Raw genomic sequence first — 14,560 nt, forward strand, 5'->3', positions numbered from 1 at the left:
GTGTTAGCCAGGATGGTCTCGATCTCCTGACCTCGTGATCCGCCCGTCTCGGCCTCCCAAAGTGCTGGGATTACAGACTTGAGCCACCGCGCCCGGCTGTTTTTGATATTTAAAAAAGCTTATAGAGTGGTTGTGCATGCCAGTAGTTCCAGCTACTTGGGAGGCTGAGGAAGGAGGACCATTGGAGTCTAGGAGTTCAAGGTTGTAGTACACTATGATTGTACCTGTGAATAGCCACTGCACTCAGAACAGCCTGGCAACATGGCAAGACCCCATCTCTTAAAAAAAAAAAAAAAAAAGAACTTACAACAAAAGATGTATTAAAACCTAAGTGTAAAAAGTGAGATCATAACAGTACTGGAAGAAAACATGGGAGAATTAAAAAAATCATCTGAGTGATAAAGGTCTTTTTAAGCAAGATGTAAAACTCCGAAGCCATAAAAGAAAATATTAAAATTTTCTGTATAAAAAAGTACCATAAGCAAAATCAAAAGACAGCCAACAAACTGGGAAAGATCTTTGCAATGGACTTTTGCAATATGCCAAAGGACTAATTTTCTATGTATGTGGCTACAAAGTTTGCTTAGAAATCATTAAGAAAGAGACCACTGTCATAGTTTGGGCTGCTATAACAAATTATCCTAGACCAGGTGGCTTATAAACAAATGAAATTTCTTTCTCATAGTTCCAGATCCTGGGAAGTCTGAGATCAGGGTGCCAGTAGGGTTAGGTTCTGGGTAGGACTGTCTTCCTGATTCCTCACATTGAGAAGAGCAGAGAATGGAAGCAAGATAGTGCTCCTATCTCTTATCGGGGCACTAATCGCATCATGAGGGCTGATTACCATGACCTGATTACCTCCGAAAGGCTCCATCTCTAAATACCATCACATTGGGGATTAGGATTTCAACATACTAATTTTGGTGGGACACATTTAGTCCATAGCAGCCATCAAATCAAAAAGCGGGCAAAGAACTTGGACAGTTCACAGTAAAGGAAATTCAGTTTGCTTTTAAACTCGAAAAGATGTCCAGTCTCTTTCAACAGAAAAGCAAATTAAAACTATAAAGAGTTCTGGTTTCTTACCTATCAGGTTGGCTAAGATCAAAAAGTTGGAGAACGTGTGTGTGCGTGTGTGTGTGTGTGTATTTTTTTTTTTTTTTTGCGAGAGGGTCTCACCCAGGCTGGGATGCAGTGGCGCCTATCATGGCTCACTGCAGCCTTGACCTCTTGGTCTCAAGTGATCCTCCCACCTCAGCCTCCTGAGTAGCTGGGACTGCAGGTGTATGCCACCATTCCTGGCTCATTTTTAATTTTTTTGTAGAGGTGGGGTCCCACTATATTGCCCAGGCTGGTCTTGAACTCCTGGCCTCAAGTGATCCTCCTGCCTTGGCCTCCCAAAGTGCTGGAATTACAGGCATCAGCCACCACACTTGGTCTAAATATGTATATATATATTTTTTCACTGGGATTACAGGTGTGAGCCACTGCAGCTGGCTCATGTGTATGTGTGTGTATGTGTATGTGTGTGTGTGTGTATATATATTTTTTTGGTTTTGTTTTGTTTCTTTTTCTTTTAGAGACAGGGTCTCAGGTCTCACCATGTTGCCCAAGCTGGTGGTGAGCTTCTGGCCTCAAAAGATCCTCCTGCCTCAGCTTCCCAAGCAGGTGGGATTATATGTATGAGCCTCCCTGCTCAGCTGGAGAATGTCATTTGGTCAGGGTGTGCGGAGATAGGCACTCATATATTACCGATGTGAATGTAAATTGATGCGGCCGCTTTGGAAAGCATTTTGGCAATTTGGAAGGCTTAATTACAAAGGCACATACCTTGATCCAGTAATACCACATTTGTGAATTTATGCCACAGACTTATTTACGTGGTGCGCTAAAATTATAAATAGAGATAATGATTGCAGCACGGTTTAGAGTAGCAAAGGACTGGAAACAATCTCCATGCACTGATAAGGCAAGATGTAGGGAGGAGAAATGGGGAGTGACTACTCAGATACAGTGCCTCCTTTGGGGGTGATGACAGTGTTTTGGAACTAGATAGAGGTGCTAGTTGCACAGCTTTGTGAGTTTTCTACATGTCACTTAATTGCACACTGAAAAATGTTAAATTTGGGCTGGGGACAGTGGCTCATAACTGTAAGCCCAGGATTTTTGGAAGCCAAGGTGGGAGGATCTCTTGAGGCTAGCAGTTCAAGACCAGCCTGGGCAACATAGTGAGACTGTATCTCTACAAAAAAATTTAAAACTTAGCCAGGCATGGTAGTGCTGCGAACCTGTAGTTCCAGCTACTCAGGAGGCTGAGGCAAGAGGATTGCTTGAGCCCAGGAGTTTGAGGCTGCAGTGAGCTGTGATGACAGCACTGCCACCTGCCTGGGTGGCACAGTGAGACCCTGTCTCTTTGAGGGGGGGAAGTTAATTTTATGATGTGTGAATTTTATCTCAGTTTTTATTATTTATTTTTATTTTGTTATTATTTTTTGAGACAGAGTCTCGTTCTGTCGCCCAGGCTGGGGTGCAGTGGTGCGATCTCCACTTACTGCAACCTCTGCCTCCTGGATTCAAGCAGTTCTCCCACCTAACCCTCCCAAGTAGCTGTGACTACAGGCATATGCCACCATGCCTGCTAATTTCTTTGTATTTTTAGTAGAGATGGGGTTTCACCATGTTGAACTCCTGGTCTCAAGTAATCTGCCTGCCTCAGCCTCCCAAAGTGCTGGGATTATAGGCATGAGCCACTGTGCATAGCCATACCTCAGTTTTTAAAAAGGCGAGATGGAGAGCAAGGTTTACTGTTCTTTGGGTTAAAAATGTGGCTGGGGACAGGGAATGATAGTGCATATATGCTAGTATATTAGTGGAATATTTCTGGATGGATATACAAGAAATTGGTTAGTGTTGCTTCCTGAGAAGGGAACTAGGGGGCTGGGGTGCAGAAATGGGAGGGAGTGTTACTTTTCACTGGCCACCCTTTTGTGCTATTTGATGTATTTACCATGTGCATGTGTGCATTACTTATCTAAAAAAACAAAACTGTTCAGCTTAGGCTTTGTGGGTTGTACTGTACTTAACTCCTCAGGAACTAGCACTTATTCTTTATTTCTTTTATTCTATTCTCATTCACAGTCTATAATCAGATTTATATTATGTTGTTTGCATTTTCTAGGAAGTTTTATTCAGTGTATGGGTCTGGTCAAAGAGCTTTTGATCTGTTCAATCCAAACTTCAAGTCTACCTGTCAACGGTAAGCCATTTTATAAGTCCTAGGCTATTCATATTATTTTTTAAGGATTTCGTTATCCATTTGATACGGTGTAACAGCGTGTCTTAACAACGCTTACAAACAGACCTAAAATGTGACTGCTTGGAATTACAGGTTTGTGGAGAAGTACACTGAGCTGCAGAAACTTGGAGAAACAGATGAAGAGAAGTTATTTGTGGAAACAGGGAAGGCTTTATTGGCAGAAGGTGTCATTTTAAGACGAGTTGGCGAAGCAAGGACTGTGAGTAGTTCATTGTTAAAATTGTTACTGGGTTTATAGTTGTCCCTCAGTATGCACAGGGGATTGGTGCTAGGGCCCTTGCGGATACCAAAGTTCACGGGTGCTCAAATCCCTTTTATAAAGTGCTGTAGTTTTTGTATATAACCTACACATATCCTCCCATATACTTTAATCATATCTAAATCACTTACATAACACAATGTAAATGCTATGTAAGTAGTTATACTCTATTTTTAAAAATTTATATTTTTTATTGTTATTTTTTATTTTATTTATTTACTGCTAAAATATTTTTGATCTGTGGTTTGTTGAATCTGCATATGTAGAACCTGCAGATGCAGAGGGTTGACCAGAGTTGCCATCTGATGGAAGTTAAAGAGACACTTGGTTTTCTTTCCCTAACCTTGGCTTATGTTCTTAAACTCGAGGTCAAATACTGTTACACTGAATATACTAGAATTTTGTGGTAATGAGTGCTACTTGAAACAAGTGAGTCGTCATTAGGGCTTTTGAAATTGTGGTTCTATAGACTTTTTAAAATCATGTTTACTATTTGTTATAGTAGAATTGGATCTGAGATATTAGTGCTAAATTTTTCACTCGGTGACAGAATGTGCCTAGTTATATATCTTTAGCCAATTAATTGAGTGAAAATAATAACACCTGTGTGATACTTACATCTGGTCTTTTAAGCAACATGAAGGTAGTCACGATTCCTGGAAATCCCAACACTTGAGTGTCCGACCACAGACTGCGTTGGAAGAGAACGAGACTCAGAAAGAAGTTCCACAGGACCAGCATTTGGAGGCACCTGCAGACCAGTCGAAAGGTCTCTCGCCTCCCTGAAGGACCTGTGTACTGTGTATGCTGGCATTCATGCTACTCACTGGCTGAATGTTGAGCTATTTTTAAACAGTTGAACTGTGTAAATGTTTCCTGATCTCTAAGGTATTATGTTTGCCTTCTCTTAGTTATTTCTGGGTTGTCATAAAGCTCGGTATCATGGTTTGACAGAAGCAGTTATGCGAACTTTTATGTTAGGACATTACTAAATAAAGAATTCCCTAGCTGTTTATAAAGTAAATTTACTTTGAATTGTAAATAACATGAAGAAACCTTTATAAAGATTGTTCAAATGGGACTCAATCTGACTAGGCTTGCTTTGATGTTTGTTAGTATGTGGGCTGGCTACATTTGATTCCCTGGTACATATTTCTTCTGATCCATCAAACTTCTACATGTACACATGGTGTGGTCCCTTGGCTAACTGGTTTTGTCTGCAGAGAATCTTTGTACTTCTTGCTATAGAATGATTATCTCTCCACTTGAGAGGCCAAGCTGACTTGCGCTTTGTGGTAAGAGTGAGGACCTGTCATTGCTAATGCACAAAGGCCAAAACTGTAACTTTAATGTCATGGATTGAGTGTGCTGGAAACAGTTAACACAGGTCTGCACAGACTAGGCTGTTCAGTAAATACTTGCTGAATGAATAAGTGAATGAGTGGTTATATCCAGCTAAAGACTGGATTCATATGGTGTAGATAACAGGATTGCCAAGAAGGAGGCAGCTAATTTAGGTGATGTTCTCCACCAGCATCCACCTGCCTCCCTGGGGCCAAGGTGTACCTACAAGTCTTTATCAACTGCCCTGCCTTCCTCATTTCCGTAGGTTTTACTAAATACATGAAATATCCCTCTGAGATTGCAGCCTTTGTGTATGTGGTCAAGCCAGTGGTTTTCAGCTGTCAGTAGTAAGCTGCTTCAGAAATTCCCTATTTTAAAACTCATGTAGCTTTTCTATCCAGTGGTTCTTTGTGTATGGTCTCGTCTCTCCTGGTACACTGGGAGGCAGGTCTGCATCTCACAGTCTGGACATGGTACACATCCATGCACGTGGGTGCTCAGTTATGCAGGTGAATGAATACATGAGGCAAAAGCAGCTCTCAGCCGTGCTGCTTCCCCCTCGACCTTTATCACTGTTTCACAGTTGCTTGCATTTGGAGAATGTTTTACTTTTTGGTAGGGAAGTAAATTTCATCCATTCAAAGACATTGCACAACCATTGAGACCAAACATCGGGCCAGACCTTGGGAAGAGGACTTAAAAAGCAGATGAAAGACACAGTCTGTTCTCAGAGGAACAAACAATTGAGGGGTCACTCATCTCTTTTAACCTTAGGTTTCTGGGTTTTTAAGGGCAGGTTTTTTTTTTTGCCACAATGATGAAGACTTAAAAAAATTTTTTTCCTTCATGTCTGGGTTGGTATCCCATTTTTGTTTGTTTTCCTCCTCTTGTAGATTTTTAATTTTTTTTTTTTTTTTTAGCGATGGAGTATCACCTGTTTCCCAGGCTGGAGTACAGTGGAGCCATCTTGGCTCACTGCAACCTCCGCCTCCCGAGTTCGAGCAGTTCTTCTGCCTCAGCCTCCCGAGTAGCTGGGATTACAGGTATATGCCATGAAGCCTGGCTAATTTTTGTATGTTTAGTAGAGACGGATTTTACCATGTTGCCCAGGCTGATCTCAAACTGCTGGCCTCAAGTGATCTACCCGCCTCAACCTCCCAAAATGCTGGGATTACAGGCGTGAGTCACCATGCCTGGCCTTACATTTTTAAAAAATTTTAGGAGATGGGGGTCTCACTGGGTCACCCAGGCTGGGTGCAGTGGCGCATATGCCTCTGCAGTATTAAACTCCTGGGCTGAAGCCATCCTGGCTCACCTCCCGAATAGCTAGGACTACAGGCATGTGCCACCAGGCCTGGCTCTTTAACCTTTTTTTTTTTTTTTTTGTAGAGATGGAGTCTTGCTGTGTTGCCCAGGCTGGCCTGGTCTCAAACTCCTGGCCTCAAGCGATCCTCCTGCCTCAGCCTCCCGAAGTGCTGGGATTACAGGCCTGAGCCACTGTACTGGGGCTGAAGACTTTTAAAGAAGTTATTTGTTGCATAATTCTTTAAAAAAATTATACATGCACTTGGTTCAAAACTTAACAGTAAAAAGCTAGTCTCCCACCCCTGTTCACCAGCCACCCTTTTTCCCTTCTCTGAGGCCACCACTGTCACCATTTCCTTGTGTGTTCTTCCAGAAATATTTTGGGCATGGATGGGACACTATGCATACTGTTCTTTACCTTGCTTTTCTAGTTAATACATCTCAGATTCGCTGTGATTTAATCAGTGCCTGACTGAAGAAAGTGTTCTTTGTTTTACTGTGTTGCAAATGGGTTGCTAGAGTTACGGGTTGCTGGATCAAGGAGTAGGTCATTTTGAGTTTGCAAATCTTCGTCCATAGAAATTGTGCTTAACTATACTCTCATAGCAATGTATGAGAATGTGTTTCCCTACACATTCTGATCTTGTTAAACCAGACTGGGACTCTGGACCAGAAGGGAAAGACCATCCCTGTATAGCAAATTTCTGGATGGGGAAAAAGCAGCTGTCACGCATTGACTTCTTTAGGTTGAGTCTTAGTGATCAAAACATGGTGAAAGGTGTGAAGCTTACTCTGGAAACTCAGAACTATTCCCACAGTTTGGGCAAAAGCCATCATCAGATCCCCATCACGTTTTGGAGAGAATGGAAGCATGACTGCATTCTTGGCTTTAAAGAGCTTAAAATCAGGCCGGGCTCCGTGGCTCATGCCCGTAATCCCAGCACTTTGGGAGGCCAAGGTGGGCGGATCACCTGAGGTCAGGAGTTCGAGACCAGCCTGGCCAACATAGTGAAACCCCATCTTTACTAAAAATACAAAAAAATTAGCTGGGCATGGTGGCGTGTGCCTGTAATACCAGCTACCCAGGAGGCTGAGGCGGGAGAATTGCTGGAACCCAGGAGGCAGAGGCTGCAGTTGAGCTGAGGTCGTGCCACTGCACTCCAGCTTGGGCGACAGAGCAAGACCCTGTCTCAAAAACAAAAACAACAGCAACAAAAGCTTAAAATCGAGTTGGGACCACAGGAGTGACTTGTGAAACAGCAAGATGAACAGAAATCCTTTTAAACTCTGATATAAAAGTACAGTAGAGGTTCAGGGGCAAGGAATCAGTTCTGGATTTGTCTAGGAATACTGCATGAGACCCTGGAAAGGCAGTGGGATGGACATGTACATGCAGTTTCTTTGGCCAGGAACACCGTCCCTTCCACCATGGTCTGTAGGAATTGAACCTTCCGTGCCCTTTTCTAATGGCGTCTGTGCTCAGAAACTACATAATATCAAGTCCCTTACTGAACCCCCTACAGATTGTGTTTATAAGGTGCTTCACTGCTGTTGGTCTGCCTGGTCTTCTGTTTGTACTCCTGCCTCGTTTACTGTGGCCTTCATTCAAGTAGTAATGATTCTCTACCTGTTAAGAGTATAGGGTGGGCACGGTGGCTCACGCCTGTAATCCCAGCACTTTGGGAAGCCAAAATGGGCAGATCACCTGAGGTCAGGAGTTTGAGACCAGCCTGGGCAACGTGATGAAACCCTGTCTCTACTAAAAATACAAAAATTAGCCAGGTGTGGTGGCAGGCTGAGGCAGGAGAATCGCTTGAACCCAGGAGGTGATTACAGTGAGCTGAGATCATGCTACAGCACCCCAGCCTGGGCAACAGAGGAGACGCCATCTCGAAAAATAAAAATAAAAAAAAAAGTAGTATAAAAGGGGGCAGACATTCTCTCTTTTTTTTTTTTTTTGAGACGGAGTCTCGCTCTGTCACCCAGGTTGGAGGGCAGTGGCGCGATCTCGCCTCACTGCAAGCTCTGCCTCCTGGGTTCATGCCATTCTTCTGCCTCAGCCTCCTGAGTAGCTGGGACTACAGGTGCCCGCCACCATGCCTGGCCAGTTTTTTGTATTTTTAGTAGAGACGGGGTTTCACAGTGTTAGCCAGACGGTCACGGTCTCGATCTCCTGACCTCGTGATCAGCTCGCCTTGGCCTCCCAAAGTGCTGGGATTACAGATGTGAGCCAGCGTGCCCAGTCAGGAGGGCAGAAATTCTTATTCTTTTGACCTATTGAAACATTAAACAGCCTTTCAGGAGCAGACGCTCCTACAGGTTTGCTGAATCCAAGGTGCGAGGAAGGCATATATCCAGGTTACAGCGAAGTTTGCACCAGATAAGTAAAGAAGATTTGGGTTCTAGATCTAGATACTCCAGGCAGTTTTTACTGTGTGACCCTGTGCCTGTCCCAGTATTTCAGCCTGTAAAATATGGACACTGTTTGCCTTTTTGGCTTCCAGTTAGCGTTGTGAGGATTAATTGAGATATTGAGTGCAAAGCTCATTTGTAATGTGTGGCAGGTGGTTTTATTACTATCTTGAGCAGTGGTGGAAAAGCCCATTTGAACAGATAGGATGAGATAAGATCACGGTGGCCTTGACAACTACCTGGAGGAGCCAGTTGGGTATGGGGAGGTTTGAGCAGGGAAAGAATGTAGTGAAAGCAGTGTCAGGTCAGAGAACGTTTTGCCTAGGAGTGATATAAAGAATGGGATGGAGGAGTGGGCCGGGAAGGAGGAAAGAGGAGACATGTCAGAGGGACCAAAAAGGAGGCAGCAAGTCCAAGGTCACAAACCTGAGTGATTAGAAAACTTAGCAGCATCACTAACACCCAGTTGGTGACGTGGAACTGGTGCTCTCCGGGGAGAGAGCTTCAATTCTGAACCAACTAAGTTGAAGGTGATGGTACTATGTAAGTGGTGGACAGAGATAAGGGATAGGTGTCTACAGGGGCAAGATTTGGAGCCAGGAGAACAAACGAGCTCTCCAAGGGTAATGGAGAGAGACCCAGGATGTTGGGGGGCTGGCAGGTAAATGCTTTAAGTGATAGAATAGGAGGAATGAGAAAGCTAGTAAGAGAAATTCACGTCTCACATCTTCCATCACTTATATGTCCAGACTTGTTGATGTGGTCCCGGATTCACCAAATTTTATAGAGCTCTGCCTTTGCTTTTATTGGATAGGCCTGAGTTTTGATGGTGTCCTTAAAAGGCTAGCCCGATTCTTCTTGTAGTTTTGTAGAACACTTTGTATCGAGAGTTCTCTGATAATGAAAGGGGTATTACAGAATAATCTGCCCCCGAAGGATTCCTGATTTTGTTAAAGTGATACCTTTCTCTGCAAATAAATGATGGTGTGCCACTTAAAAACCTTCAGCAGATTTTTTTTTTTAAGCAAAGCCACTCAAGTGGGACAGTAAGATTTTCTCTGAGGCTGGCACTGGTGCCTGCCTCTGCTCCGGGGAATGCAGACGTGGCACACACCAGAGTTGGGCCTCATCCATCCTCAGTTTTCATCTGCGACCAAGCCTGACTCAGAATGGGCTGGCAGTTTTCCTGAGTACATGGGAGTTAGGGCAGAGAACACGATGTGGTGCTGATAGTCAACGCAAACTGGCACAGCCTCAGCCAGAAGACTGGAGCTAGGAGCAAGCAAAGGTGAGTGGAGGAGGGGATGGGGAAGGCCGAGGCTGTTTTCTTCCTGGTCTCTGTTCCTGAGCTCAATTCCAGAACAGCCGAAAGGTGGGAGCCTGACTCGAGCTAAGTTAGTCATGCGTTCTGAACCTTTGACCATGCTGGGCAAGATGAGGGATGGCTGAGCAGGTTCAGTGAGCAACTTGGTCGAGGTCACCTTGGCTGGCAGAGGAAGGGCACCTGCCCTCCTGTGGAAGACAGGAAATGGCTTTCATGTCACTCCTAGGGTAGCGCTCAGTGTGGCCGGCGGGTCTCGGATTGGATGAGCCCAGCACTGAAGCAGTTTCTGTGGTGATGCCGAACCAGACAAGTGGTTATTGCTGCAGCACGAAAAAGAAAAGTTTGCTGGGGGAAGGCAGAGGAGGCAGTGTCAGGTTCTCTGCCTAGGGGAAGGCAGAGGAGGCAGTGTTAAGTGTTACGTTCCCTACAAAATGTTGCCACTGCCAGCCACCACCACCACCACCCTCCATCCATGCAGATTACAGATGGGGTTTCTGGGGAATACTAGCTGACAACGAAAATACATTTCAAGTATCATTTTACCCTCAACTATCGCTTTTCCTGGACTGCAACTGAAATAAATGTCAGTCACCTGACCTTCTAGCTGCTCAGTTCTTTTAATTAAAAGATAGTTCTAAGCAAGATCCAATAGTGGTCTATTTATTATTTATCAAGCATTTTCCTTCCAGCAGTTAGTGAAAGGTCAGTGGCTTCAACTGAGCTTTGTTTTTGGTGAGCAGCTTAGATGAAAAAGATACACAATCAATCTCTCCTGTTTGCTCATGGGCAGGACACTGTTGAATAGTCATTGTGGCATTTAGGATCGCAGGTCTCTGAAACATGCAGAAAAGTGCATGTGCCCTTGCTGCTGAACATTTCTCCAAAAGTAAACATCAGGTTGTGATTATGGTTAATAATGAGATATTGATTGTTTGAAAATGTCACCACCTGGGACCTGTCGGTTTCAGCACCACTAGATGGCGCTGCACTCTCATGCTGTTCAACTGCAGTCATGTCATTTCCTTGCCTCGGGGTACCTTGCCTTTCAAGGTTGACGAGTGTCCTTGTAAAATGATGTTCTGGCTGAAATTTAGGAAGCTGAGGTCCTGGGGTGCTATTGGGATGGGGTAGAGATGGAGGGGACAGGCCACGGGACAAATGACAAAGGCCTGCCGGGGACAGCGGCACTGTTTGTACCATAATAGGAGCTGGAGAGGAAGGAGCTTACTACGCTGAGCCCCTGGAGACTCTGCCCAGAGCAGTGTTTCCTAACCTTCTCCAGTCAATGACACATCTGCGAATTTGCTGTGGAGGACAGCGGGAGAGAGAACAGTGCAGGCAGGGAGGCGGAGCAGCGGAAAAAACCCAGGCCTTGGAGAACAGACCTGGATTTGAAACCCTGATCTGTTGCTTTGTCTGGTGACATTAGGGGAGTTAGTAAACAGTCTGAACCTCAGTGTCCTTATCTGTAAAACAAGGGTAATAACGTCTACCTCACTGAGTTGCTGTGAGGACTGAATGAGAACGTGAACAAAGTTCTTGGCGAGTACTGTCTTGGCTGTCAATGCCTAGAAGGCTTTCAGCCACTGTCTTGGGCGGGGAGGGATTAACATGCGCTAGGTTAACATGGAGAAGAAACAAGAAGGGGTATTGTGTCCCCTTTCACCAGCCACTCGTCTAAACACAGCTTTCTGTGTCCCTCACCCCCAGTAGTTACTCTGTCCTTTATCTCCTTCCAAACTTCTAACACCAAGTAAATGAATCAAATTAAAAAAACACCACCAACAACAACAAAGGAGGAAACTAGAGAACATCTTGGGAACTATCCACTTTTGGAACTTATCCCATGCTGGTAGGTTTCACTGGAAAATGTGCATTTATTTAGTAACTTCTTGGATTGTGTATGTGCGTGGGCAAGCATGTGTGTGGAAACCGGCATTTTAAATGACACTCAATGACACTCGTTCTGTTTCTTCTTTCCTGCTTCCTTTTTTTAACAAATAGGGACAAAGTCTCGCTCTGTCACTCAGCCTGGGGTGCAGTGGTGCAATCATAGCTCACTTCAGCCTCAACCTCCTGGGCTCAAGCGGTCCTCCTGCCTCAGCCTCCCAAGTAGCCAGGGCTACAGATGCATGCCACTATGCCAAGCTAGTTTTTAATTTTTAATTTTTTTTGTAGAGATAGGGTCTCTATCCTGTGTCGCTCAGGCTGGTCTCAAATTCCTGGCCTCAAGTGACTCTCCCACCTTGGCCTCCCAAAGTGCTGGGATTACAGGCATGAGCCACCATGCCCGGCCCTTTTCTGCCTCCTTGCTGCCCCTCTGCACTCCCCCCCACCGCCTTCCTTTCAGCACACTTTTCTGCTTTCTTCCTCCACCCTCTTTGCCCCAGATTATGGAGGAAAGCCAGAGGGTCATTACCTAGAGGCCCGGCCAGGGAAAATGGGTCCAACGTCAGAGATGTTGTTTTGGGGATGTGGGGCTAGTCAGCAATTAGGGAGGAGTTTCTGAAACTCTTTCTGGAGCTTCTCCCTATGAAGGGCACGGGAAGGCAGTGGGTGTCAGGACAGAAATGATGGGCAGGGTGGGGGTGAGGCCTGGAGGACCAGAAAGATCTATCTGTGACCTTCCTGCCCTTCCTACTGTCTCATATGCTCCCACTCTATTTTGCTCTGGTGGTCTGCAGGTGTATGGTGAGCCCCTCTGCCTTGGATTACCTGGGTTGTGAGGCCAGAGGAGCACAGAGCTAAGGGTGCCACCCAGGTGGGTTACAGGGAAAGGGCTCTGACCTCTTTCCTCTCTCAGTCAAAAGGACTGGGTCCAAATCCTGACGCTGGCACTCCTTTGTGGCCATGGCTTTAGAGGAATCACTTGACCATTTTGAGCCACATCCAGCCCCAGGAGAGAATCTGGAACCTAATAGATTTGTGGAAGTACATTTGTCAAGTGAACAAATGAGTGATTTCCCTGTTTTTGACACGGGGAAAATAATATTAGCATCAAGTATGTTTTGGGGTGCAAAACCCAAACAAGATGCTGGCCGTGCAGAACTTTGTAAACTCTCAAGCCTTCTACTGTTACACAAAATAACAATTCAGAAAAGAAGAACATGGCTGTGGGGCGGGTGGTGATGCTACTGGCCTTCAACCCAGAAGCAGTGTAGATTCCAAGATGAGGGCCTCCAGAGGGGGAGTGTGGCAGGGTGAGGGACAACTAGTGGAAAAGTTCAGCTTTCTAGGCTCTGCCTCCTAGAAAATTCTGCAGGAAATGCAGGATTGTTCTGCAAAGCCTCTCCTCTCCCAGGTGTTCAGTGGAAACCCTAGGCATGCTCAGGGTTATTTCTGGAATACTCAGTGCATACGAGGAGGTCCTGAGCTTTATCATCAGCCCCCACTGGCTCCCGCCCAGTGGGGTGAAATGGCCCTGCCCCTTCTCTGCAGCTCAGGTGACCTCCTCTGCCCTCCTGGAGCCCATTGCCTTCTCAGGTCTGGCTTCCCGCTGAGAACCAGGCTGGTATAGCTGTCACTTGACTGGCTCCTCAAGGCTTCCAGCCCCCTTGAGTGTGACGTCAGGGACAATAGGCTGGCTTTGCCACTACTGCCAGCAGCCACAGGCTGACTCCCATAACATGGGCAGGGGCTCCATTTCAGATGGGAAAAGGGAAGGCTCAGTGCCCGGGATCCAGGTCACCTTGGTGAGTGTGCCTGAGCCACATCTGGTTTCTCTGCCTATCCACTCTCCTAGGGCCCCCAAGGTTAGAACAAGAGGTAGTGGGCTTAATCCCAGAAAAATTCCAATTTAAATATAAGAGGTAAAGCTTGTCTTTGGCAACTTTGCCCCATCCCCAACTTTCCTACTTTTGTATGTGAGAGAAGACAAAAGGGCTGTGGGAGATTGGCCAGGTAAGGAGGAGGGTCTGGCAACACAAGCTCCAGGCAGACAGAAGGCACTAGAATGTCCCACAGTCCTGTAGCATTCTGACCAGGCCCCTCCTGGCTTATTGGGCAACCTAACCTCTGATACTTGGGACTGTTTATTTCTTCCCTTTTGGTTATTGAAATGGGCCTAGACTGGCTTTTTTTTTAATTTAAATTTTTATTTTTATTTTTTTAAATGGAGTTTCAATCTTGTCACCCAGGATGGAGTGCAGTGGTGCGATCTCCAGTCACTGCAACCTCTGCCTCCTGGATTCAAGTGATTCTCCAGCCTCAGCCTCCCTAGTAGCTGGGATTACAGGCATCCACCACCACACCAGCTAATTTTTGTATTTTTAGTAGAGATGGGGTTTCACCATATTGGTCAGGCTGGTCTCGAACTCCCGACCTCAGGTGATCCATCAGCCTCGGTCTCCTAAAGTGCTGGGATTACAGGCATGAGCCACTGCCCCCAGGCTGGTGTGCAGTGGTGTGATCTTGGCTCACTGCAACCTCCGCCTCCTGGGCTCAAGTGATTCTCCTGCCTCAGCCTTCCGAGTAGCTGGGACTACAGGCATGTGCCACCACACCCAACTAATTTTTGTATTTTTAGTAGAGATCGGGTTTCACCGTGTTGGCCAGGCTGGTCTCGAACTCCTGACCTCAAGTGATCCACCCTCCTTGGCCT

At 45.6% G+C, this 14,560-nt stretch overlaps 1 protein-coding gene across 1 annotated transcript in view; it reads left to right on the forward strand.

Annotated features, from left to right (window-relative positions):
* The window catches only part of MRPS23 (mitochondrial ribosomal protein S23), a 10,540-nt gene extending 5,879 nt beyond the window's left edge, over window positions 1-4,661 (forward strand). The window contains exons 3-5 of the mRNA XM_011953720.1: window positions 3,179-3,256; window positions 3,389-3,515; window positions 4,209-4,661. Of these exons, the coding sequence (XP_011809110.1) occupies window positions 3,179-3,256; window positions 3,389-3,515; window positions 4,209-4,361 (358 nt within the window). The 3' untranslated portion in view covers window positions 4,362-4,661. The remainder of the gene's footprint in view (window positions 1-3,178; window positions 3,257-3,388; window positions 3,516-4,208) is intronic.
* The last annotated feature ends 9,899 nt before the right edge of the window (window positions 4,662-14,560 follow it).

Source organism: Colobus angolensis, unplaced genomic scaffold, assembly GCF_000951035.1.
Source record: "Colobus angolensis palliatus isolate OR3802 unplaced genomic scaffold, Cang.pa_1.0 Scaffold37, whole genome shotgun sequence".
Taxonomy (NCBI): domain Eukaryota; kingdom Metazoa; phylum Chordata; class Mammalia; order Primates; family Cercopithecidae; genus Colobus; species Colobus angolensis.